Source organism: Montipora foliosa, chromosome 3, assembly GCF_036669935.1.
Source record: "Montipora foliosa isolate CH-2021 chromosome 3, ASM3666993v2, whole genome shotgun sequence".
Classification (NCBI taxonomy): Eukaryota; Metazoa; Cnidaria; class Anthozoa; order Scleractinia; family Acroporidae; genus Montipora; species Montipora foliosa.
This window is the reverse complement of record NC_090871.1, coordinates 14,362,726-14,390,225: the sequence shown is the minus strand read 5'-3', so window position 1 is coordinate 14,390,225 and position 27,500 is coordinate 14,362,726. Positions and strand designations below refer to the sequence as shown.

Sequence of the window (27,500 nt, the reverse complement as noted above, 5' to 3'; positions counted from 1 at the left end):
CCTGTCAAAAAGATACTTCATGGTGTCGATCCTAAAGATTCTTCGCAGTCAAAGCCCGCCACAAATGCAAATGAGAACTTGGAAACCCAGATGAAGATTCCAAATATCGCGCCAGTGCAGCTGGCATCCACACAACACCTCCATTTGAAAAACTCTGAGGCGACACTACACGGAGAGCTCAACCCGCATTTGAATCTTCTGCGCGCCAAACAGATTCAAAACAAGCGTCATAGTATGCCACCAGTTTACGACAATCTAGGTGGTGCCGTAAACGACGGCATGCTTCTTCATGCGACGTGTCGCTTAAGTCACTCGCCCAGCCACGCCCACTCAAGAGTCAATTTATTGGAGCCTGATTCAAAACCTATTTTAACGAAAAAGACATCGGCGGACGAAGAAGTGGAAAGCGAACAAGTGACTAGGAGCATGTTGGAAACCCAGGGACAGATTGCCAAGGATATAGCCCAGATGTTGCGTTACATTCAAGAACAGGAAAATGGTGAACTCTTGAAGGAAGAGTGGCAGCTTATTGCCGCGATTATCGATAAGTTCTTTCTGTGGTTGTTTTTGGTTATCGTAGCTTTTTCCACTGTAGTTATATTCATGCAGGCTCCAAGTTATGCATGGGAATAAACAGTTTGAAATCATTTACCAAGTTATAGCATTTTTTTATGGCTTAGTAAAAACGCCGAAAGATGAAGTTGTTTTCTCTAGCCAGTGGTAAGACGTAAACAGCGCTGCTGGTGAACCAATCAGAAACGAAGCAATGACATGGAACTTGCTCGGAGCGCGGAAAAGTCGCGATCGTTTTCCGTTTGCTTCTTAATTGATGTGCATGGGTGTCTTGATGTTAGAGACAGTTACGTCAGCGATGAATGCAGCCAATCACGACGCGTAGATATCAAACTTACGTGAGTACGTTTTAGGCGGTCTATTTTTTCCAAGTCAAAAGTGTTATTAACATCGGTGCGGTACTTTAGGTACCATCTCAGCCTACCAGAAAAAACTAATTAAGCGAGATTCATCTTCTGGTTGAGCATAACAATTTCAAAGTTTTGCGAGAACTTTCTACCTTGAAGACTCCTTCAACTAATGGTATTTGGCAAATAGTATCATCATAATCGTTACGCTACTTCAAATTAACATTGCTGCTATTACTACTTTTATTCCCACTACCACTACCACTACCACTACTACTACTACTACTACTACTACTACTACTACTACTACTAATAATAATAATAATAATAATAATAATAATAATAAGAAGAAGAAGAAGAAGAAGAAGAAGAAAAAGAAGAAGAAGAAGAAGAAGAAGAAGAAGAAGAAGAAGAAGAAGAAGAAGAAGAAGAAGAAGAAGAAAAAGAAGAAGAAGAAGAAGAAGAAGAAGAAGAAGAAGAAGAAGAAGAAGAAGAAGAAGAAGAAGAAGAAGAAGAAGAAGAAGAAGAAGAAGAGGAAGAAGAAGAAGAAGAATCGGCACCCCCCATTTATGAAAGTGCATGGTCTATTGTGGTTCTACTCTCTTTGGTTGATTTTTGATAATCAATCTTTTTCTCTCTCGCGTAGTTCAAATTTGGGTGACCTGGATGAACGAAATTGCAAATACAACAATTGAGGTTAGCGTAATGTACTGGCAAAAAATATAGCAAGTTAGTTGCTTAGCAACATTGGGAGCTGAAAAGGAAATCGGTTTCCTTGACCATGATTTATCGTACTTACTGATTACGACATGCGTAAAATCGATCGGGTGCTTCGACGTTTGAACTGAAGGAGCTCCTGCTAAGTAAAGTGTTCCAAGGGTCAGCGGTCTCGACAATGTCATATGATACATCCAACTTATGGGTCAATGCATATGGGAACTATGGATTTGGGTACATTACACGATGATCACGGCCTTCAAAATTAATGCTCTCTCTTTCTTTCTTTCTCTCTCTCTCTCTCTGGAAATGAGGTTAAAGATAATCTGCTTAGATCCGAAGTTCGAGAATGACTTCCTGTTTAGCTGTAGTTGCACCGTGTCATTGTTTTGCTTTGTTTTGTTTGTTTACTTTCTACCTTAAAACTTATTAATTAACCTAATTATAGTCTGTTTTATTTCTTAAAATTAAATATTAATAATTATATCTTGAATAATATGCTAGACTAGGTGTGCGAACAGTATTAAGCCTGTGGGTTTTCGCTTGCAAACCTCCACATTTCTGTAAAATGTACTATTAACTTGTATGTTTGGAAATACAGAAACCTATACCTATAAAACCTATCATCTGTTGGACACTATCAACATGCAAGCCGAGTTCTCAAATCTCAATGGCCAGAATGTTAAGTTACTTGTAGCTTCGATTCTTACTTGTGACTCTTAGGGAAGGTACTTTTTAATTGGGGGGGGGGGGGGGGGGAGGGCTGGGGGATTTTTCATTTTTTACCCGGTAAATACATGGCCCCACTTCTCAGTCAAAAGAAACCTGTGACCCTCCCCCATTCCTATCCTTCCATTTTTTCGGTCAAATTTTGTCTGGTATCTTTGGCCACGTGATGTATATGTTCTTAAGCGCAGTGGGCATTGTCTGTAATCTCGTTCTGTCAGCATGGGCAAGGATCAATTCGCGAGAATTGGCCGTGGAAAATGCGCAGTTTGCGTAATCTTTATTTACTTTATTTATTCAGAGGCTGGCACGAACCTTAGATTTTTAGCAGTTCCTCTTTTGCCACTCAGTTAGTCGACTTAGAGCCTGTTTGTATGGTCTCGGTTACCCGAGACAGCTCTCCTCCCGAGACAACTTTACCGAGCGTCTATATGAGAATTGCATGACCGAGACAAAGTTGACCCTACTTAATCATGCATATATTTTAAGACGCATCTTCAAAAAATGCGTATCATCATTTACCTTTCTTTCTTTCTAGTTCGTTTTTATTAAGTATAGTTGCGTTTTCACATTCAGCAAATGGACTGTCAATCTTAACGCAGCAGTAATATGTAGTTTAAATAAAAGGCTTTTATGAATCCGGAGAGTTTCCGTTGACAGCAGTGAGAATTTTGACGGGAAAAAAAACTTTTCTCTCGAAAGTAAACGCTAAAAACATGTATAAGCTCCCAAATTGTTGCTTCTTTGATTTTTATTTTATGCGTGCGCATTTAAGATTTTGCTGTCTCGTCTCGGGTGGTCGAGGCAAACTGTTTACATGCGAAAAAGTTGTCTCACCTGCCAGGGTTATCCTACTTGCCGAGGCGAGACAGTTGTCTCGCCCCCTAGTGTAAACGGTTGATAAAATTTTATAAACAAACGAGTGGAAAAATATCTCGCTAAGGGTAACTCGGGGGAAGGGCTGTCTCGGGTACCCGAGACCATATAAACAAGCCCTTAGTTCAGGAGAGGGTAGGCAGCAACTGAAATCCAGATTTTGCGCGGCCATGCCACTTTCGTGTAGAGGGACAGCTTGTGGTCTACCTTGAACCGTAATTGATCCGAGATAATAAATTAATACATATGTAAACGAATGCATGAATTATTACTTACTGCTCAAATCCTAAAAAAAAAAAAAAAGAATGGACAGTGATTAAATATTTAGATGTTTGATACTGTTGCCGCCTTTTTTCCGAATTGATCTATCTTTGTCATCGATCTTAGATTATCTGGCAACGCAGTTGATCTTAAACCGTTCCACGCTATAGTATTATAGCCTGTGGTAAAGCAAGCATACAAATTCCTCCGTTGGAGTTTTCTTACTATCGATCCTTAGGCATAAACAAAGCCTTAATATATGCCGATAGAATATCCTGGTTTACAAACTTGGAGTTATGTGCAGTAAACGTGATGTTGCAATGTTTACTTGGGAAGTCAGCCCATTTTTCTTCATCTGTCAAAGCGTCTTGAAGAATGAAAAGTATGTACGTTAGGACACCTCTCAATTTTCTGCCTTCTTTAGAATGTACATTAGCTGAAAAATGCGGTATATTATCTTTTGGAACAGCAAAGATACGCATGCGGCAAAGGGATCATTTACGCTAAGCGATGAGCAGTCATTGATAAAAAATCAGAGAAGGTTTAATGAACTTCGCTATCTTTTTGGCTCGGAAATCAGAGACCGATTTATCATGGGCGACAAGTGAAACATCCTTTCTTTTCAAAGCAGCGGGTAACAAATACAAGGTCATTAATAAAGCTTCAACTTGATTGTTGTTCGGTTTGACGCCCTGATGAGCTTCAGTCAACGGAGCGATAAACCTTTGACATCACATTTAGACCAACCATCACTGCTGTCGGCGTACAGTTCAGTGCTACTCTGATGCGAAGCAGCTTTGACTTGCCTGTGTCAGAAATACAATAAAACTGGAACTGCGCACAACAGAGACAATGACTTGGCAATTCCACAATCCAAGCTTGTGTTTAGTGTCGATTCTTCTCTTGTTGATTTTAAAAAACAGTGCTGGTAAGTAAACATTTTCTTTTTATTGTATTTTCATGACAAACCGTCGAGGTAGGTTTTAATGACTTTAAGGTTCACAAGTTAATCTTGGCTTTTGGCGATTCTCAAACAATTCAAAAAGGTTGCTACTTTCTTTTCATGGTGACAATTGGCGGTTGTAGGTATTAACGTTTCTCAAAAAAAGGTGCAGTTGAAGTCTCTTTCATTACCGTATCAGGAAAACAGAAGATTATCGCTGATACAGAGTTACATCTCGGGACATCGGCACGGGTATTTTTCACATTAAAACCCTTACTAGAGTCAGTAATAGCCGCAGTCAGAGAGACAGTAGATTTGTTCATGCTCTGCAAAAAACTACAAATGCGTCACGAGTCACCTCCCGGCGAGAGAAGCTAGCCTTTACTACAGGTCTGCGATTTGTCAACGTGCAATGTTAACCAAGACTGCTATCTCCTCAGGTTCCAAAAGCACAGTTCGTCGAAAGTAGTTTATTATTTGTTTCTTAAAATAAACGTTTAAGCGGTGGTAGCGTCATTTCTGTTTCGGTTCACACTACCCCAATTACCTGGAACTTTATTTGTTTCGACTAGATCATCTCGGAAAGTCTGTACGCCGCTTGCTCCTTCACAGGATCACTTTCCATCCTGTCAACTAGATGATCAAAGCTCTAGAGAATTTTTATGGCTATTCCAAAAAAAAGTCGTGACTTTATTTGCCTTGGTATTTTGGGTTAGGAGTTTCTCAAACGAATCACTGATCGCTGTGCAAGTTGAGACTACCATCGCAGATTGGGAAAAATACTTATCCACTTTCAATCTTCCGGAATATCCGATTAAACTTGAATTTTAAATGTTTTTTAATGCTATGAGGAATGTCACTTAACCATACTATTAACCGGTGCATTTGTGATCTCGTTATCATGAACGTTTAGACTGTACAGCAACGGGAAATCTCTTTCCTTATCTTATCCTTGAGTCACAAAGTGGATAAAGCTTACAAATATTTTGGCCGGCATTCATCCATTTCTTCTCATATCTGAAGTGAGGTAAACGTGGAGTGAATCCCTGTTGCAGTAGCTCGACATAAAAGTCAAGGTCACCAGAGAATTTAACTGTATCGTGATTTTTGCCAGATTCTTTTGAAAGATTCTGCTAGGATAGTACAGCTGTAATTAAGAATAGAACCAAGCTGAAGTATTATCGTATCGTAGTAAGCTGAACAACTTGCGCATTTGCAAACCGAGCAGAACCTGAAGTTTAGACTTGAGCAGGATTCGTGTCTTATGCCCCGTTCAGACCAAACCTCAACGCTTAGGGTTAGATGTTTAGTTAAACAAAGTTTCAAATTGTTTTCTTTTTTTTAAAATCGTGTATACGGATTTTTGCCAACTATAAGTTTAGTACAGATCAATGCATGTATTGAAACTCACCTGAATCTCGTGCAAAAATCAGTCCTACATTTTTCTGACTGGTTTTTTGTTTTGTTTAACCCAGCCTACTTAAATATTTCTTGTTAGTGCATGTGAATGGAGTATTAGAATTAAACAGAACACGTGTGGCTGCGTTGCATATTTCAAAATAATACCAGCCCCACTCAATTAAAAAAAAAAAAAAACTTTTAAACTAAGGCTTCTTCATAATACCTGTTTCAACCGCAGCAGGAACTGGACATGTCGTATTTTCACTCATTCATTCATCGCCCTTTCATTGGTCACTAATTGAACCCAGGACTACCCCAAACAGGAAGAGGGAAACCACGTGAAACTTATGCAATATTGGTTGGGGGCGTTCCGTTCTGTCAGTGGAAGTTTTGGTTTGGTAACAATTATATAACCGTTACGCCTCTGAGTGCACATGCCTTCACGTTATGGGTCGTTATGCATTGAACAATTAAGCCACAATATCAGTTCATGTTCTGTTTCATCAAATTGTGTACACTAAAGATTATTACCGCATTGGAAGTGCCAACTTTGGAGGCTTCTTTTAGCACAATCTCCTAAAGTTAATATTACGTCGTCGTTTGGAAAGTGGGAAACTAAAGTACGGTCACAGAGAACGGTTCAATGGTGCATTTTCTTAGGAGCAGTTCCTTTAGCAACAGGTTTTTAAACTTGTTGCTAAAACATGTCTGTTTACAAACAAGTTTTTGTAAACTCTCTGTACAACGGATAGTACTTTAAAACTATACACTCTCTTAGAATACACTTAGTATATACCACATAACTTTAAGAACTTGTCAAGAACGTTTTCAAGTTCAAATTGCAGCTAACAACGTCTAGCTCCATCCCCAAAATCCGACGTTCTTTTAAAAAAAAGTGTGTATGTTAAATGAATCAGCAAGCCAAACAAGCGTCCACGTATGGTTTCATTTTTGTCTCATATCCGCATTTGATGAAAAATGTATCATTACTGGCTTTTGGTATGTATAGTTTAGGAACGTGTCTGTCCTTGGGTTATTTTTAATTTGAAATGTATATGAATAAATTCTTGCGTTGCCTTTATAGATCAAAACCACAAATAACCGTATATGCTCCCAGACGATTCTAACTGAAGAGAATGTCATTGAGCTTCAATACGAAAGAAACTCAGATACCCTGTTACTAGTAGTCAAGAGTTGAAGACAATTATGATTATTTAGTGTATCCAAAAGTATCCTGAAGACGGTTGATTACTAGCAACCGGCCAATGTGCATAACACTGGGAAATTCTCTCTTGTCTTGACGTATGAGTCGTCAGACGCGAGTGACTGCCGGGTCAAACAGTCGAGTGCCTGTGAAGATGGCAAATTATCCTTTTCCTCTCTGTAATTTATACACCGGCTGTATCATCGGCCGTCTAGACTGAAAGAAAATTTTAACTGAAAGTGTAAACTCTACTGAATCAAGGGCACATATTGGTCTTCTAATTAAGTTGGAGACCAATCAGAAGCGTTTAATTGTCGTTATCAGACTCAATCTAGATGCCTATAATTAGGCGGGACCCGGATTGGAAATTTAGATCATAGTAATACAGTAAACTGATCGGGCACAGACGCCAAATAAAAGAAATCGACAGTTCTGGGTTATATCGGGCTACTGCTAAACTTTAATGATAATATAGTGGTATCAGGTGTGTTTTGTTAGGGAGAAATCATCCATAGCATTTTTTTGAAGATGTGCAAGAATTTGACATTTTCAATCAATTGGCAATCCATCTCAAATATTTCCATCCAGGATAACGATAACGGTTGTCAGTAAATGGTCACATTGCGACGGAAGGTAATGTCGTCTTGAGTGAAATCTGTGCGGCATGCTTTGTAGCGAGATAAAGCGAGATAATTAACCCAAGGAGCTTCACGTAATGTAAAGTCGATCATAACTAGTTCAGTCACAAGCAAGTTCTCGTATTATGTTAAAAATGTCTATTTGGCTTCAAATATTCAGTTAGAAAACTGTCTGGAACGCCTCTTTTTCCAAAACACTGAAATTGTCAGTATTAAGGTCTTTGGACAATGCTATACGTGAGAAAATTTTCAGTTGAAAGCAATTATAAGGAATGTGAAGATTTCGAGGTTAGTCAAAAGTTAACCTTATAATTTGAATAGTATTTGATGGGCTTCACGTTTCTCCTTTGTATACAAGCACAAATATCACTTTTGCCAGCTTATATTTGTTTACATTTATTTATTCATACAATCACTTATTTAATAACATGTAGCAATACTGAAGTGTATTCATCACAACTAAAGGTAGGCCAGGTCAAACGCCCACCGCTGGAAATCCAATGTGTCACCAGCTTACGTATAACTGTTCACTAAATGAATAGAAGTAATACTTCTAGACTCATGATCAATTTAAGAGAGAACCTTTGGGTATGCACAAGTGAGCTCATTCCAGCTGGTCTACTTTTTGAAATTTCCGTAATCTCATATAGCTTTTCAAGTCCGGAAAATCACTAGTTATCACATAGCCTGCTAATTGAAAAAAAGATATGTTTTCAAGACAATATAACTGAGTATTTAATTTGCACATTTTTTGCTCCTTGAAGAGTCTTCGTTTCGAAGTTACAGCCAAAATCATACCCGAGAGTTTCCATATTTTTTTTTTTTGAGAAACGCACAACTGGATTTAATTTGGAGTTAACTTTATAATTACTTTGCCTGTCAAAAATTTTCTGTTATGAATCCAGTTCACTGAGGTCATGAATCTCCCAGATTGTGAGCTGACGCTTTTCTTTTACCACACCTTGTTAATTAACTCTAATTGGAAATAGCGCCATGCCAAATCTTACTATTACTGTAATATTCGTCGGATGAAAAGGCCAACCTCACGAGAGTCATCGTTTATGTTAGGGGGTGTAGCCTCACGTGAAACAGCGAGACACTCTTATCGACCATCACTTTATAAATTCCTTATTGTTTAATTGTCTGTAACGGAAAAAAAAAATGTAAATAGCAAGATGTGCTTATTGCATAATGTGTATTGGAAGAAGTGACCCCTTGAGCCCTATCTAATTGACTTGGTGAGAATTTCGTCTGGCTGCCTCCCTCGCCGTTTAAATTTCTTGTCTAAAAATTAAAAGAGGGACTAGCATATCTCCATGTGCTTTCTGTATACTCTGAGGTCCGGGATAGCTGGGTTTACACATGGCTGAAAGCGGGATTGTTGCGGTGGTGACAACCGATTTGCTTTCCTCCATCATGTCCATTGTGTGCTAGATTTGAATTCACTCCCTAACTCGGCGTCATACATGGGTTGTTTGTTGTGTGGTTCTCTTTTCGATTCCAAGTGCAATTTTTTTCTCCTTGCACTCCTTTTTTTCTTTTCCCAATTCACCTTTCTTTTTTCTTTTTTTTTGAAGTTTTTTCCCTCTCAGGAAGCCCACGGGAGTCATCGTTTCTGTTAGGAGGTGGAACCAGTGTGCCAAACAAGGAGCACTTTTTTAGTTATTAATTTCTTTTTTTGGACAAAGAGCACATTTTTATTTGATTTTAGTCTACTTTCCGAGGCCTTAGATCTCTCTCGTTCCAGATCAACAGCGCCTATATTCAACAAACTGAATTGACTGGAAAATTGATTTCAAACCACGATTTAGCCGAATGTAGAAATATTCCCGTGACACTGTTAAGTCTTGAATTCGTTCATGTGTAGTTGTGTAGTTAAGAATATATGTTTAGGCAAGCCTATATATGTTTTTTATTTCGTTTTCAGACATTTTTATAACTAGTCTGCTTACCATATAAGACCACTCCAGCCTGCTCAGTGCTATAAATTATTTAATTTTCCCGAGCTCGGTTTTCCTGCCCTTTTCGACGCTTTTCCTCACCATTTTTAGCCTGTTTCACCATCCTCGTGTTTGCTCTCAGTTCTATCGCTGCTCGTCGATACAATTGATATTTAATTTCGCCTCTTCTTTCTGTTGTTCAGTTTTTTTCTCTTTTTTTCCCTTTGTGAGTACTTAGGGTGCGTTCGATGACCGCATTCCGGAATAGGAATACATGGAATAGAAGTTATAAATCTTTCGTTTATTACGGAGATTCATATTGAAATTGTCAAACACCTGTTAAAATGCTATTTTAAACATATCTTTATTATCCTTGTTGCTTCAAAAGGCCAGGCATACCGTTTTAAATCAACACTCGACGTATTCTTACTCCGGAATAGGGTCAATTGAACGCGCCCTTAACTTAACTTAAGGGTGCCTTCGATTGACCGTATTCCGGAATCGGAATGCATGGAATAGAAATTAGAAATCCTTCGTTTTTACGGAGATTCACATTAAAATTGTCAAACACCTGCTCAAATGCTATTTTAAACAGATCTTTATTATTCTTGTTAACGTTGCTTCAAAACGCCAGACACACCGTTTTGAATCATCACGCCACGTATTCTTATTCCGGAATACGGGGAATCGAACTCACTTTAAGTGTGAGCTGTTCTACTCGTAATAGCTCCTTCCGTACAATTTTATAAAATTGCCAAAATACTGACCATTGATTTTTGCTGATTTAGTTTATTTACTACTCCATAAAGAAAACTATGAAATAAAAAATAGGATCACCATACTCGTTCAGGAGAAAATAGCCACTTCTTGACGGATTAAGCTTAGTGTTTATGAAAATCCGCCATTTTATCGATGTGTGCGAGCTAATGCTCGCGCCGATGACGCAAAAAAATTATACGCAGTAGGATTGCGCATTGCAAAACCAGGGGAAAAAACCTTATTCCAAAATGGCTACCATGTTAGTATTTTTTTGTTTATTTGCATATGAGTCCTTGTCGCCTTGTTCAACGTTAAGTACAATGTCGAATTTTAAGTTTAAGAACCAGGAAACATACTACAACTGAAGATGATGTAAACCCTCAAAAAGTTCCTTTTTTTTTAAGTTTTTGATATATAGAATATCAAATCTTTTCTTTTCACTCCTTTAAAATGCAGTGGCAAGTAACTCGCAGTCATTTCCAACTCAAGCCTCTCTTAGTACCGAAGCCTTAACATCCGGGACACCAGAGACCTTTGCGCATTCTGTTTCTACGCCGTCTTCGCGGCGCGCGTCTTCGACGAAAGGGATAACAAACATGTCACCAGATCGAGCCGAGCTGTCACTTTTTCGAGATTTGTTTGATGGTTATGACAAGCGCATCAGACCCGCGTTGAGGAAGGAAGATAATGTCACAGTAATGCTTGGAATATCTGTGTTTCAGCTAATTGATCTGGTAGGTAGTGCTTTTGCCAGGAAAATGAACGGGTACGACCTCAACAAGAAAAACATACACCACCCCTCCCGTCTCATTTCAAATAATGGAAATATGGTGCGCATCGATTTGCATGCGGATTCATTACTACTGTTTTTTTTTGGGGGGGGGGGGGGGAATGGGTAGGCGTGGTGTTGTTTAATCTTTTCAAGAGGTCTATCGGCAACCTTTGAAGGTCCTTTGACGCATCCGTACTTGGAGTAGTTGTGATGCATATAGGTTACTTTTCTGTTCTTAAGCATGCACTTACATTAAGATGGATGCAAATTAGTGGCAAGTAGTCATCAGTTCTTGTCGGTGTTACTATTAGCTTGAGTCATTAAGTATTAGCACAGTCTTGAAATTTAGTAACTACTTTTCACAAAAGTAAAGAACCATTTACCACACAATCACTTTCCCGTTCTTTGCAGGATGAAAGAAACGAGATGATGAAACTGAGTTTATGGGTAAGACAGGTGGGTATAACGGGAAAGTTCTAACTACATTATTTGGAAAAGTACCTTTCTCTTCTAAAGCTATACACGTAACCTGCTCTCTAAGAAGACTTATATGGCTACAGAACATTTAAGTTAGCGCGCCCTTGCCCTGTCTGAAGACTTCAAAAGTAGGGCCAAGATCACCTTATCACATGCCCTCGTACTCCAATTAGTATTATAAGCGTTTACTTTTTCTTTTTCTTCTCTTTCTGTGGTGTCGACTCAGGGTAGTTCCCCACTACGTATACAGCTGCACGGTAAATGCATTCTTCCTTTCCTTTTTTGCAGAAGTGGAACAATCCTTTTCTTCGTTGGAACTCTACACACTATGATGGAATTCAAGAAATAAACGTGAACCCAGCATCTATTTGGAAACCTGACTTGGCCCTTTACAACAAGTAAGTAAACAGCGTCTTGTGTGAGCCAAAGAAGGATTGAGGCACCGACTGCCGTCGACCGGTTGGGTCAGTTGTTTGAGCATCGGACTACTGTGTGGGGGAGGTCACGGTATCAAAAGTCCGGCCGAACCAACAATCAGGGTCTTTAATCAACTGAGGAGAAAGTGCTGCCCTTGTAATGACTTCTAAGTCTCCTCGGATAACGACGATAAACCGTATTCCCCGTCTCACATCAATTGGAATGCGTGGGACGTTAAAGGATTAAAGAACCACCTTACTCGAAAAGAGTAGGAGCTGTAGTCCATGGTGTGGTGGTATCTCACTCATTCTGTTCTGAGGGCAACTGTGAAGTCTACTTGTCGTGCAGTTAAGGTTACAAACTGCGCGGCTGCCATTTGCGCCAAAATTCAGTCTGGCAAAGCTCATCATGCCACAAAGTGGTGTACATTGTCGCTGAAAAGCCCCAGGCCTAGGGAAGTGATTAATTACGTATTGATTTATTCACTGAAGTACTTAAAGTATTGTTATGGGGGTTTCGTATAACATCTCACGTTTGAGCTAATTTGTTGACCAAATTTTTGCTGATTTAATGAAAATAAAATGGTTTGTGATATCCGGTTGCTAAAGTCGTTTTCCACGAAAAAGGTTAGTAAACTTAAGGACAGCGTAAACATGGTCTTCGTCAGGGGAAATGAGCTAACTCTTTCCAGGCATGATCACGTTAAAGTCAGCCACTAACAGAGGACAACAAAATTGTCACTGCACGCCACAAGAACTTCATTTCAGCCTTATCCTGCCCCTTATCTTTAACTCTGAATACCATTCTGGGTGTCTTGACAAATGATATTGTTTTTCAGTGCGGACCAGAGCTCTGATGGATCTCTCGAGAGGTTTCAACAGCAGATAAAAGTTAGCAGTGATGGTACAAACCTCTGGCTGGCTCCAACAATTCTTCTCAGCTCATGCAAAATCTTTGTTAAGTACTTCCCTTTCGATGAACAGAATTGCGAATTGAAATTTGGCTCTTGGACCTACGATGGTTTTCACCTAGATCTAGTGAAAGAAGCAGAGGAGGCTGACATGGGAAAATTTGCTAACAATGGCGAATGGGAGTTGATTGCAGTTCCATGCAAAAGGAATGTACTGAAGTATGTGTGCTGTGATGCCCCTTACCCGGATGTAACTTACACTGTGAAGATCCGCAGACGAACTTTGTTTTTCTTCTTCAACATGATCATCCCATGCCTTGTTATCGTAGGTAAGGATGAGTTCGCTAACAATTAAAAAGAAACATTCGAACCGAATTATTATAAAATAGAAAAACAACAACAAGATTCAGTTTTATGAGCTTTCCGCTTTTCCATTTTCCAATTTCTGTAAGAACACAAAAGTCAGTAACACTTCTAATGATTCCTAAAATTTTAAATGCTGAAAAATTTACCGAGGGCGCTAAAGCGACTAATGTAATAAACAAAGTGGGAGAAAACTAAAACTGAATTATTGCCACATGCGGCCGTTTTTCACTGGGACTTACTTAAGAGAAATGTTTAGGCACGACGAGGACAGCTTGCAGAGCCGTCGTTACATATCCGCCATTTTGAAAGCAGAGCGGGGTTGGCGCGAGTTGCCCATAGGTGATTGTCCTCCTCCCTGGAACATCATATTACTCCCGCTCATCCCTCCATCACTTTTACTTTCCAAGATGGCGATTCGATCCCCATCAAAATACGCCTGCTTTGCAGACTGCGATGGTGAGGGATTTGCTCTTTGATGTGGTCACTTATTGTGTCAATATCGAATTTGAAATAATATTGATTGGTTGTCATACATTCAGTTATCGGATAGCGGATCTAATTAGTTTCCTCCGTTACAAATAGTTACGCGTGATCATTTGGATTGCAGAATACTTAGTTTCTGAGGTTCAGGGGCGTAGCCGGGGGAAAGTTCTGGGGTGCCCGTGACCACTCCTTTGAGACAGTCAACAACATAATACAACCATATCTGTGAGACTGGAACTGAGTAATGAATATATGACCTGGAACTTACTCTATCTATGCAGGTAGTTTGTAACCTTGTCCCTCCTCCCGCAAGTCACGTCAAATCAAACTCGTTCCCAAACATTTCAACTCGAGGTTCAGGGTGCGAAATCCATCGTCTATGGCCAATTTGGCCGACGCGCAAATAATGCCCATTGTCAGCGTGGATGTTGACATGACAAACTGGTAAGAACTAAGTACCTTGGGTTTGAGGAAGTGTGACAACCCCCCCCCCCCCCCCCCCAAGTCTTGTTGCTATATAATCGTCCTTGTCGCACGGGTCGTCTCTAATTGTTATGCGACTGGGACGACCATATACTAAAGTCCGTGACTCTTGCGATGATCCAAGACGACCCGCGAGACACCCATAGATTCTATCCGCATCTCGACAGAGACGACCTGTACGAGAGGGACGACTATATGAACACCAGGCTTTAGGGTGTGCGTGTAGTGCCTGTAGAGACAAGATTCTTGTTACTATCAAAGATTTTGTGTTCGATCTGCTGCTGATAGTTAGGGAAATCTGTAATAGCTGCTAAATGTTCTCAACTTGTGAAGGTGTGGGTTATCAATTCTAATTCCCACAAAGTAATGCATATTTAAAAGCATTTCTAGCTACACTGACGATCCACGCTTAACTTCAGGTCTGACAATACTGTCATTTTACCTCCCCCCTGATTCTGGAGAACGCCTTTCATTGGTCATCACCAACCTGCTTGCCATGACTGTGTTCATGCTGTTGGTAGCTGAGATTATTCCGCCAACATCAGATGCAGTATCAATCATCTCTACCTTTTATTCCTGTTGCCTATTTGAGGTGCGTTCAGTTTAAGTTTACATTAATGCAACGAACCGCACTGCGATCCTTTTTAAAATATCTAACACCTAAGCACGGAAAGATGGGTTGCGTAGGCCTTTGCAGACCCGTTCTCCTTAACTTCGGTTATCGCAAGCTACTGCCCAAATAAGTGAGCCTGCATCGAGTACTGTAAGTACGAGCACCCCTCCCTTCATAACAGGATCGGATAGGCTGGATAGGATGACGAAGGGTGCGAAAATATCAAATCATGCATGCGAGAGAAGCAAAAATAACACGATTCTTTAAAATGGACAAGGGAAGGGTACCCAAGCCAACATCCCGATCAGCTAGTCCTAATGAATGCTTCAGGGGCTCGTAAAATTGAGTATTAAGTCGAATCTCCTCAATTCGTTTTATTTGGCAAACCTCTAAGAATGTTCGTTTGCAGTAGATCAAGTAGCGACGTGGCCTGATCGTCTACTTAATAATACACATTGGACAATTTCTGTATTCTGATTGGCTCAGTTTTCAAGGAACGCAGTACAGAAAAGAAGTAATTCAGACGAAAACAAAAGTAAGAAACCAAGCATTCTGATTGGTCAATGAGTAAAGACAATCAGAGAGATCCATTCAAATGCGAGACTTGGATGGCGCATTCTTTGGCGCATGATTGCGTGATACTCGTGCATTGCTTCAGCTTAACCATCTCGAGTTTTCTAATGTAACGTAACAATAAGTAATCACATGAATTTTCTCGCGCTATTTGGAATGAAGAAGCACTTGCAAATTTTTGAAAAGACTACAAAGTGCATTCGCCATAGTTAATTTGAAAAACTCTCTTCAGTCGTAGGCGTGCTTATTTATTCTAAGGCGCGTTCGATTGACCGTATTCCGGAATAAGAATACATGGAATATGAGTTAAAAAACTTTCGTTTTTACGGAGATTCAGATTAAAATTGTCAACATCCGCTAAAACGCTATTTGAGACATTATTTTTTATTATCCTTGCTGCCAAACATACCGTTTTAATCATCACTCCACGTATTCTTATTCCGGAATTGGGTCAATCGAACGTTCCCCCCCCCCCCCTCCCCACCCTAAATTGCACTCGAAATCATGTGATTATTCCTATACTGACCCACACTCAACTCATCTTCCAGCAATACTCTTTCGTTATTGACAGCTTCACTCCTTTTTCAGATTGGAGTCGCCCTTATTGGAACGTGTGTAGTTCTTAAGTACCATTTTAATAACCCTGCCATTCACAAGATGCCTGATTGGCTGCGTTTCATCGTCTTCCGTTGTTTGGGAAAAGTCTTTCACAAAAAACTCCGCAATAACGAAAACCCACTGGAAACCGGAAGCCCACTTGAAAGACGAAAGCTCTCAGTACTGAGAGCAGAGAATGGGTATATTGAAACTATAATTCCAAAGAGGTTCTCGGGACTGCTTAGTGGGAAATGGCCCACAGCTGAGAACAGGGGTCGTGGTGTCTCAGAGGAAAGAGACCCGAGTGGAGAGCCCTTCTTGGACCGAGGCACCCCGAGATCGGAGCTGGAAATTGATGATAAGAGTTCCCTGACAAGAGCAATCACTCACAAACAGGGAACAATTGCAAACGCTTTGGAAAAACTGGTTGAGGCAAAGGAAGCTGAAGAGGAGGAAGGAAAGCGTCGGGAGGAATGGATGATGGCCGCATCCATCATGGACTCCTTGTTCATGTGGATTTTCTTTTTTACTTTAATGGCTTCCTTAGCTGCTCTCTTCTTTAAACTGCCTAAATACGACTAGTTCATAATTTAACGAGCATTCGTACTTGCTCAATTCCGCTTTAATTAACGAACTCATTAACTAGTGGAAACCAAACTTTTTCCAAGCTATGGCATGGGTATTCCGCCTCAGTGAACTCAAGCTTATGAGCTGGGCGCGTTGCAAGCGTGAGGTGTGCTTGAGTTGTTTAAGGACAGACAACGTTATATAAGGTGGATAAATAGTTTCTCACTTAATCGACTCGTTCTTCGTCATTCGTTGGTCGGGATCTGTTCCATTAATATTCAGAGTATGTATTCATACATTCCACAAGGTTCCATGAGGTTTCATGGAATTCTTTCCTCATTTTGGAACTGCTGGGTTACGACGTTTCCTTCAGAAATAGTAATCCGGTCTTCGAACAAGCAGGGCGTGGTTCTATATGAGAGCTTTGGAGAGCTTAGGAAATGCTACCTGGTTTAAAAGAATAATTGTTTTCCTTAATTTTGTATTCGGTACTTAGAGTGCGCGCTTCTCGCTAAAATATAAAAATGATAAAGCGTTTTTCCTATTCATCATGACACTGCGTGTTAATGCATTCTGGCAGCTCTTCTATAATTATTCGTCGAATATTGCGTGAGACGATTTAAGTTCTATTTGTCACGCCGGAGGCATTGATGAAAAGACTGTTATGATCATTATTATTGATAAGCGAAGGATCGATAATTAAATATTCAATTTTCTAACATTGAACAAAATTGACAAATAATATATATTTATATTTGGCAATTAAAGGACAGCAACACCGATTATACGATTTCGTCGAAAATTCTTTGTCACGCCTTGCATTATACAAACGCGACAAAACGTTGTAATTTATGCATGGCTGAAAGATATTACATCATATGCCAGCCGCAAACAGCAACACTGAATAAGCGCAACGAGTTGATTAGTAAATGTAGACACAATGAGAAATTCCTATTGAAGAACATTAAGTAAATAGGAGCGTGCAACACGAACGGCCATGTATGACTCAAAAGCGGTAAACTCCAACGAATAAAATCACTCTTGGTTACACACTGATGAGTGCAGGACAAACTAAACGTCCTGTACGAAACAGATCTGTATGAAAACCAGAGGCAAAAGTATGATCGTATCCTAATTATTCATTCATTTATTTTTGTAAGAAATATATATATTTATGCGCGCTATAGAAGAATGAAATAAATGATGCTCGCGGAACTTATCTGGATTAATCAATTTTCCCTGATAGACACCTGAAAATTTCAGGTGTTTCCGAACCCATGACCTATGCAATGCCGGTGCAATGCTCTAACCGTGAACTTACCAATGAATGAATGTATGGAGGTCATATATTGAATTTCGTGAGAAAACTGTGATGTTTTGGCCAACTGCACAAAAAAAAAAAAAAAAAAAAAAAGCGGCCGCCCTTATCACGGTTCCTTATCACGTTTTCCTTCCCCTTATCCAATCATACAACCGAGGAGGGATGGGAACCAGAGCCCATTCCCACGAGGTTGCTGGTTCTTTTCCATTTGCGTCATAGCATTTACGTTCTAGTGCTTTATAGCTGTTTGTACTCTTCATGTAAAATTAAGTACTTCCGAGTAGTCGCACCTTGCCAAGGGCTGGTGTCCTACAGAATCGAAACAAGGAAATCTGTACATTCTGATCGTGACGATCGAGGGAGGCGACGGCCATGTCGAAACTGCTAGCTAGTACTAGTAGCGTAACTGCGGAAACTGCAAATGTGAAGTTTATTCTATCATCAGAATAAGTAAGTCTGAAAACTTGGATCAACTGGAAGATGGCACATGCATCATCGGAATTTGATCAAATCAAATTAACCAATCAACAAGCACAGATTTTCCCCAAGACGGACAAAATAATAAATCTGCGCTGTTTGATTGGTTAATCTGATTTGATTAAATTCCAATGATGCATGAGTTCTATTCTCGTCATCTGCAATAACTAAAACCTGAGCGAAGCTTGAAAATCGAGCAGGATTTTGAGGTTGCAGAGCCGTTTAAATGCGATAATTTTTGGTACGATGCTAGCAAAATTATCGAATTTCTACGTGCCCAAGGCTGGGAGGCAAGTGACCTTTGGAAGTGGGAGAAATTCGGCTAAATTCTGGAGGCACTCGGCCGTGAGCGGTCATGGAAGTTGCACGCCTTGTCTATTTATATTGTATGTGGCGACGCGTGGGAGCTGAAGAGGAAATTGAAGCGTCCCACAAACCCATCAAATCACTCACAACAACGCAGAAAATAGTGGGTGAGTGAACTCTATTTATCTGGCTGTCCATAAAATGAATTTTCGAAAAGAAACATCGCAATTTGAAGTTTTCATGGAAAATTTTCCTCGATCAGTTGAATCGGCCTTTACAACTGTCTCAAAATAACGTGACGTCACGCGCTCTCGCATCTTAGGGTATTCTGCCTGTGGATAAACAAAGCTATAGTCTCCAAACACGATCATAAATTGAGCTCCCCGGGTAGCAGTCAATCGAAGGAACTTTGCCAGCTTAATATTGAAACAGTTTAAAGTTCAGAAGATCTAAACAGGATTACCGCAGATGGGAACAAACTGGAAAGCAAAAGAGGTCTGAAAGTGAGGGATGGCATCATTCATTGGGGCATGGAAAAAAGAACCGAGAGAGTTTTTCCAAGGACCAAGGAAACAATTATGGTGTTTATGTTTAAAAAGTTTATATTTGTTGCGCTCATTTGTGAGAACGTTTAGTTTTAATCTAGATCCTGCCTAGGTTTGAGTTATGGGATAATGGTAAACGCAGAGCTCCCTGCTAGGAGAAGTCCCTTTCCTTTTGCATTCGCTGGGCTGACGGGAAAAGAAACCTCTGCCATGGGTCGAAACTTGCTTTGATTCAACCGCCGTCCACAACCTCATGCTGACAGTGTCTTGAGCCCGCTGTGTCCAGCACATTCCTTTACAGTAATTCCGCAGTGGTTAAGTGAGCCCACACAACATGAAGTATCATGTTAGGATTTGGTCCCTACGTAAACCGCCGCGCATGCCCAACACAGTGAGTTTCGACCTATGGCAGAGGTCTCTTTTCCCCGTATTCGTCAGCCCAGCAAACGCAAAAAGGAGATACCTCTGCTAGCAGGGAAACCGCAGAGAGACTGACAACGAAATCGGAAACTGCGCCTGGATTGGTAACCAGTTACTCAATCAGTCATGGCGCCAAATCTCCAACTTCTTGAGTACTTCTTGCCAATCTCGACCCCAGAGCTCTTCTCTTGACTAAGAGAGAGAAGAGCTCTGGGGAACCTTGAAACAAAGTGTCTTCGCATTGGTTTTCGTGAACAACAATCAAAAGCGTCTCTAATTGGTGCATTCATGTTAGCACGAGGAGTGAGCAGGCGCCGTAAGGTTCAAGTAGCAAATATTTGGCTATAAGAACCCTACCGCGCATGTTCTCCCACATAGAGTTTCCCAGAGCCTTGGGTCGATCCAAGGCTCTGGTGACGAGAATGTACTTCTTGCCTGAAGTCCCAGCATTAGACGTCATTTTTCGCGTTCCTTTCACGGTTAAATAATTGATCGAAGTTCAAATGAATCTTTTATCTGCCGAAAAAGTCATATGAGTAGGCTATAATGTCGGAAATGATAGGTACATTCCGAAATCTAAGTTGGCAAGATATAACCATCGCATCATTGGATAAGCCGGCTTTAGTACAAATTACTTGATCTGGTATTATCCTTTATTACATCTCGGGGCACATGTTCCGAGTTTTGGTTATTTTTTGACAATATGAAACCAAAAATATATCTCGCTTGCGTTTATCAGAACTTATATACAGTTTTTGTATTTAAACAAGCGTTTAAGGCAAGCTCCGCAGTGTGAGCCACTCTCTGAGAATCTTTCCGACAGTTAAACTATCTGAAAGATATTCTGATATTCTGTGGGTTAGAGTTATAGATCTAGGCCTTTTGGCATCAAAGAAAAGGCGTTATACGATTTTAATTAAGGACTTTAAAGAAATTCGCAATTACAAAACTATTTTTCCAGAAGTCCGCGAGGGCCATTTTTTGGAGCAAAACTGAGGAATGCTCCTTTATCATAATATAAGTATCTGACATATTCTCCCTTTCAAATATAAATAAATGATTGCAAACAGCCTTGTTATAGTGTTTGTCGACCATTGAAACAAAATTCATAAGCCTTGGACTGACCTGATTGGTGCATCAGGGACGACAACGATGTACTATCCGATCATTCGTGTCGATAGTAAAAGGAAGGACGGTTTGTAGCAAATTTAAAAATCATAAAAAATGGTGGTAAACGGCTTAATTTTGCCTTATCTCAATCGGGCCATTACAATGCCAGGTATGTACGCTATTATTTTGATAACAGAGAAACACTTTGTATTTTAAATATATTTAAATGGTCTGGATAGCACAAGTGTTACTAATATTTTTAAAAAAATAGAACCACACTTTTGAGTTTAAGGAACATGTTTCGATGTTTCAAAAATCATCGTCAGCCATCGTGAGTATAGAGGATATTACATGGCCGCGCGGGCATACGATCAATGTTATCTTCGAGTGCTGCAAATATCTCTCACGAGTGAGCGAAGCGAACGAGTGAGAGATACTTTCAGCACTCGAAGATAAAATTCGTATCCCCAAGCGACCATGTAATGTAATTTTCGAAATGATGAAAAAGTGGTCACCAACCGCTAAACCACGCATGTTATGTAACATGAAACAAGATATGAAAGTTATGAAAAACAAATCATGATAATGTCAAATTTTGCGATAAAAATGTTGATGTAGTAGAGAAGAATTATATTGAAGCACAAAAGATCACAAAAGTATCTTAAAATGAAGAGAAAGCTCGCGTTTTATTGAGTAATCGTGTTGGTCACCATGACAACACCTATATCCTCACATGTGAAAGATAACAAATATATTCACTGCGCCCCGTGAAGATATGATTTTTTAGTAAAAGAAGAAATCCTGGTATTTCATCAATATCTATACAATAAATAGAGGATATTACATGGCCGCGCGGGGATACGAATTTTATCTTCGAGTGCTGCAAGTATCTCTCACGAGTGAGCGAAGCGAACGAGTGAGAGATACTTTCAGCACGAGAAGATAAAATTCGTATCCCCAAGCGGCCATGTAATGTTCTGTTTATTATATAGATATTGATGAAATGTCTAGATTTAAAACAACTTGTTTTATTCATTTTCCAAATGATGAAAAAGTGGTCACCAACCGCTAAAACACGCATGTTGTGTAACATGAAACAAGATGTGAAAGTTATGAAAAACAAATAATGATAATGTAAAATTTTGCAATAAAAATGTTAATGTAGTGGAAAAGAATTATATTAAGGCACAAAAGTATCTTACAATGAAGAGAAAGCTCGCGTTTTATTGGCTAATCATGTTGGTTACCATGACAACACCTATATCCTCACATGTGAAAGATAAAAATGATACGTTCACTGCGCGCGGTGAAGATATGATTTTTTAGTAAAAGGAGAAATCCTGGTATTTCATCAATATCTATATAATAAAATTCGTATATATATAACTATCAATACAATGATTCTTTGTAGATTAAATGTTCGTTGCAAGTAGGTAAATTTCAAACTAAACAACAATATTATGGAAAACATAACTGACAAAACTGTAAAAGTTTAAGAGTGGAATGCTGAACTGACATGATCTTGCTTCAAAATTATTGATAATGCTACTTCTTTCTATCGACTCAAAATCAAGGATAGCTTCCAAATTGAGCGGTTGAAACCCGAACTCAACAAACAATTTGATCATGTTAGTTTAGCATTGCACTTTTAAACTTTTACAGTTATGTCAGTTGTGTTTTCTATAATATTGTTGGTTAGTTTAAATTTTACCTACTTGTAACGAACAAAAAATCTACAAAGAATCATTGTATTGATATTGCCAACGAGCGATCCGAGCCAGAGAAAAAAGTAATGCATGTAATGTAACAATAGAAAAAATAAGCCAATCTTATCGCGGAATTTTGCTCGTGACGTAAGTATAATGTGAGGTGTAGATTCCCTGGAGATTTTATTAGGGACCAATGAAAGCTCATGTTTTGATGCGTGATGGCATTAGACAAACTTGCATGTTCGGAGGTGAGTGAAAACACATTTTTTTCACATTTCTGACCGTTGCGTTGTGTACACTTGCTTTGAGTGTTCTTTAATATTTATTTTCGAACCAGCGAGTTCTATATGGACTGAACGAGCTCAAAACTAAACCGGCGTATGTGTTTTTATCGGCCGCTGTTTTCAATTTTTTGGGCCGTCGGTTCGCAAGTGGAGCAGTTTGTTTTTCGTTTTGTAACTAATGAGTTGTGAACAATTTAATTTAATTTTCAAAGGAAATATACTGTCTGCAAAGTACACAATTCAACGATCAATTTGACTTCTAATTCATGGCTGTATCTTGCAAAACAAAATTCTACAACTGAAACAACTTTCATGTGCTAGAGACTGTTATGTTTCACACTGAAAAGTCCGAAAACCTTTGCCACTTTTTTACCTGGCCTGATTTTATTCAACTTAATTGTTGCACATTCCTGTTAAAATTACGTCCGTTCAAAAATTACAGCATTACTTTCCATATTATTGCAAAACACGGTAACATTTACATTGTTGTTAGAGATAGAAAGTGTGCAATTTCTGGTGACCCTATTCGATGGAATGGAATGGCGGAACAACGGAATTGCGGAATGTACGTAATATTCTAAAACACGGAAAAAATCGAACATTTTAAAACACGGAATATATGGAACGTTCTAAAACACGGAATATACGGATTATTCTAAAACGCGGGATGAGAGGAAAGTCTTTAAAAAAGGGATATAAATATTGCATTTTCTGCCCGTGAGTAGTATGGGTAGGACAATATAACTTCGGATGATTATTTTACATTTCCTCGCGACATGTCCTCGCGGGATGTCCTCATACCTTCGCCGAATTTGAGCGTCATTTTTCGAAAATTCACCGAGAAAAGCGGTCCTGAAATCTGTAATAAAGCTTTCTTAACACGATCGGTGCAAGAAACCAGATCAAAGGAATTCAAAGCATTTGAGTCTATTCGAATCTACCAATCAGTGCAACGCGACCGTTAGCTTGCCAACGCTTGCCAACGCTTGGCTACGGTCGCGTTGGACTGAAGCTCAAAACTCAGTGAAGGTATGAGGACATCCCTAATCGATCGGATGCTGGTGTTTTTAACGTGAGAATTTCGCTTGTTTGGCGTCAGTTCCCGCTTGAACAAGACGAGGTCACTGGCCGGTGGCTCGGTGTTGCCTGCCTCTTGTCAATTTTCTTCACTCTCTAACAACATAGCACAGCACATAGCACATAGCACAGCACTCGGTCAAACTTTATTGCCGAGCAAATCGCAACCGCCGTAATGTATTTATCCTTCTACACATCGATAACAACAACAACAACAACAACAACGAAAGCAGGTGGTCCGCCTGCGACCGATCATAACAACATCTGCTTGGGAAATCGTGTATGAACTAAGGAGGTTTTGTAACAAAGACCTTCAAAAAGGCATTGACTTAGCAAATCAGCCGGAAAAAGAAACGATAAGATGTCGTACATTTTTAAGGTAATTGAGACACTTACAATCGTCTTTCTACATTGTTCCTTCTTTGAGTGTAGGAAAATGCGCCTGCGATGTTTCGGCACTGTCTGAGAGGCACAAAAATGGAAGCGGGAAAACATGTTCTCTGTAACACATCTTTATATCTTTTGTCGAGAAGAAATGTAAAATTATCATCCGAAGTTATGTTATCCTCCGGGCTACCCAGACTACTCACAGGCGAAAAATGCAATATTTATATCCTTTTCAAAAAGACTTTCCTCTCATCCCGCGTTTTAGAATATTCCGCATATTCCGTGATTTAGAATTTTCCGTATATTCCGTGTTTCAAAATATTTGATTTTTTCCGTGTTTTAGAATATTCCGTGCATTCCGCAATTCCGCCGTTCCACCATTCTATCCTATCATTCCACCATTCCATCGAATAGAGTCACCCGCAATTTCTATTATTGTATTATTGTTAACTAGATGAGCTGAGTTTCAGTACTTTCGAATAAAAAAATACAACTACTGTTGGGTATTTTAAAACTCTGATACGAATCTACAAACTATGTATTACATTGACTGTCTCGTTGGCACTTTGCGATAGATATTTCTACAATAGTATACATATATACGGAGTATCTTGTAAAAATTTTAATGTTACACTCACTATACTCACTATGGCTGATGATAATGTTTGAAACATCAAAACATGTTTCTTAAGCTTTCTTAAACTCAAAAGTGTGGTTGTATTTTTAAAATATATATATTTAAACTTTTAAACTTGAGGGCGAGGCTGCCTTAATGAGATTTTAGTACATGTAGCAGAAAATTGAATTCACGGTTTTTCCGTTTAATATCTTCTTCAGGCTCCTTGCTGTTAAAACAGCTCAATGAAGCCTTTTGCGTTTAGTGTAAACTAATCTATGTGTCTTTCGTCAAAGTCGATTAATGGGCAACGCATGACCATGACTTTCGGATAGGCAGTTTGTTTACATTTGAATTCCCTGCACTTGAAGATAAGATAACCCGAGGAGCCTCTGCTTGGTTTTACCGTCACGATATGTAATGCGATAGCACGTGCACTCTTCTGTCCTCCCGACCGCAAAAGACAGCAAAATACACTGCAACGCTTGTAAATGTAATTACAGCTGAATTATGAAGTCCTTCCGAGTTTGAGATAGAAACTTGGTTAAGATTTTTAATTGTTAAATGCGGCATGAAAATCAGCACAAACAAAAGAACAAAAGGAAAACATTACATGGTTAGGCAATTTGTGAAGAAATTTTGTTTAAGTTTCTTATTGCTCCGTTGTTCGATGACTGAGTGTCTTTTAATTGAACTTACAAAGGCGTTGTACTATAATAACGATAACATGTGAGAATAAGTCATCATTGACAAATAACAGTTTATTATCAGAACCGTAACTTTTTCATTCACAGTTGTCTAAAATACTTTTTAAGGATTTTGATGTTAGCTTATATAAAAAATCAAGTATGTTGATCAACAAACCCCATCTCAAGGCTTTGTTTTGGACATGCATACCAGAGAAGAGGTAATCTTTGAGCTTTTTTCTGGAGCTAAAATCCCTTTAGGTTTTTGGCGTCAAAAGATCCTAGAGACCTTAGTCCGTTTGAAATAAGCTGTAAAAAGGCCTGGTGTAATTGTTTGTCCGTGGTGACAATAGTGGATGGGCAAAGAAGAAACATGAATTTCCGCAGCTCAATTAAGTCTTATCGTTGAATTATGTTCTGGTTAATATGAATCCACCTGTCACCTCCAAGGGTTATCCACCCAACGAAATAACACTGACAGTTGCATTTCATTCGCTATCATGAATCAGCTATTGAAAAGGAGTCAACTTTACGACGTTTAATCTCGGCTGTCATTCTCTTAGCAGGTAACTGACTCAAACCGTACATACGGACAATCTAAACGATTTAGCAGTGAGGCTGAAACTGAATGCATTGGTAGGTGCTGTTTTTTCCCTCCATTAAGAGTTTAAATTTCGTATGGTTGTACTTTGTGTCATCTGTGTCATCTTGGTTGACTCCTGGTTGTGCCAGTCGAATTTTTCTGGTGTTATCTACGGAAAGGTTTCGTCTGACCTTTGCGGCATTGCATGCTGATACTTAAAAGACACTTTCCTTTTTTCAGAACTGGCCGGGCAGACCTGTCATTTTGCAAAGAAAAAGCAGCAATTTTAAGCAACACTGGCATGCTAAACCCTCGCATTCTTCTGGAGGAGTATATATCTTCCTCGAAGACTGTCAATTTGAAGGCGTTGTGGAGTTAGTTCTTCGAAATGCCAGTTCTGGCCGGTCAGTTCTGCCAAATGCAAGGCGCCCTAAGACGTTGCACACATGTGTCCGGTCTGCAAGAGCTAAAATTGCAGCCATCAAGATCAGCTCGGCAACATTTTCGCTGCTGAAAGAGAATTCGTGGGAATTTTAAGAAGAGTATTCAGAGATAAGAGATAAATTCCTTGAAAAACAACGAGGACTAAATCTAAATTTCTCCAGTTTCATTGCTAGTTTTTAAAGTTAAATGTTTCCTCTGTCGGTCACAATTCTTGTCATTTTGCTTTCAACGGACCGTTCATTGCGATTTCAACCAGTTTCACAAAGGGAAATTTTCTTTTATTTACTTTTTACAAACGTACAACATCATCAAACAGTGATAAGTCACTAAATTTCTATTACACTGGGCTTGCCGCTGTGTTAACCATTCCCGAGCATTTTTGGAGTGTTTTGCAGTATCTGTATGTAAGATGTTGTCTGCAAAATACTTTTATCTGACTTCTTAAAATGCCTTTGTAATTTTAGATTATGATAACATAATTCTTTATGATTTCCCCAGGTTAAAATGCTCAAAATAACGCAAGCATGACCGGACAAAATAAAAAACCAGGTTTTTTAATCATGCCGAACAGTAAGGAACCTTTTTTCTTGAGACTTTCACACGCACGGTGTGCACTGATTTTGTGTTTAATTTTGAATCGCATTTTTGAAGTTCGTCAGAAAAACAGTGAATGAAATATAACTTTAGTTTTGTATAGTCGGACAAACAAAGCGCTGGAAATTCAGAAGTGCACGGCCAGTTTTCAAGTTTCGTCAAGAAAAAATAGGCAAAATCAATCGAGGACGCAAACGCAAAATGGGAACAGTTCTCCAAAGAAAAGAAGCTAGTTATATTATTTAGATGTTGTGGCTTAAACTGGTTCTCAGGTTTATTTACCGAGGGACAAACGAGT

At 39.3% G+C, this 27,500-nt stretch overlaps 3 protein-coding genes across 6 annotated transcripts in view; all 3 read left to right on the top strand.

The window, feature by feature from the left end:
* LOC137996854 (neuronal acetylcholine receptor subunit alpha-10-like) overlaps positions 1–2,326 on the top strand; it is a 15,369-nt gene extending 13,043 nt beyond the window's left edge. For both annotated transcript variants that reach the window (XM_068842470.1, XM_068842468.1), the window contains one exon: positions 1–2,326. This exon is cut by the window's left edge and continues 126 nt beyond it. In XM_068842470.1, the coding sequence (XP_068698571.1) occupies positions 1–633 (633 nt within the window). In that variant the 3' untranslated portion in view covers positions 634–2,326.
* Positions 2,327–3,938: 1,612 nt separating this feature from the next.
* On the top strand, positions 3,939–18,351 carry LOC137996873 (neuronal acetylcholine receptor subunit alpha-10-like). Its single transcript, XM_068842499.1, has 7 exons — positions 3,939–4,428; positions 10,842–11,119; positions 11,569–11,613; positions 11,923–12,032; positions 12,890–13,290; positions 14,713–14,885; positions 16,068–18,351. The coding sequence occupies exons 1-7, from the start codon at positions 4,353–4,355 to the stop codon at positions 16,656–16,658; spliced, it is 1,674 nt and encodes a 557-aa protein (XP_068698600.1). The 5' UTR covers positions 3,939–4,352; the 3' UTR covers positions 16,659–18,351.
* A 7,736-nt stretch (positions 18,352–26,087) lies between these two features.
* Positions 26,088–27,500, top strand: part of LOC137996871 (acetylcholine receptor subunit alpha-1-B-like) — an 18,933-nt gene continuing 17,520 nt past the window's right edge. The window contains exons 1-2 of one of the 3 annotated variants that reach the window (XM_068842494.1): positions 26,101–26,217; positions 26,405–26,568. The gene's annotated coding sequence lies outside the window, so the exon portion shown is untranslated. Of the gene's footprint in view, positions 26,218–26,404; positions 26,569–27,500 lie in introns of all 3 variants that reach the window. The other 2 variants (XM_068842495.1, XM_068842493.1) reach the window with 2 other exon arrangements.

Bases quoted from the DNA above. Each gene is read 5' to 3' on its own strand.
- LOC137996873 (XM_068842499.1), top strand. From the start codon at position 4,353: ATGACTTGGCAATTCCACAATCCAAGCTTGTGTTTAGTGTCGATTCTT. The intron at 4,429-10,841 runs GTAAGTAAACAT...TTTAAAATGCAG, and splicing joins GATTTTAAAAAACAGTGCTG to TGGCAAGTAACTCGCAGTCA. The intron at 13,291-14,712 runs GTAAGGATGAGT...GCTTAACTTCAG, and splicing joins CCCATGCCTTGTTATCGTAG to GTCTGACAATACTGTCATTT.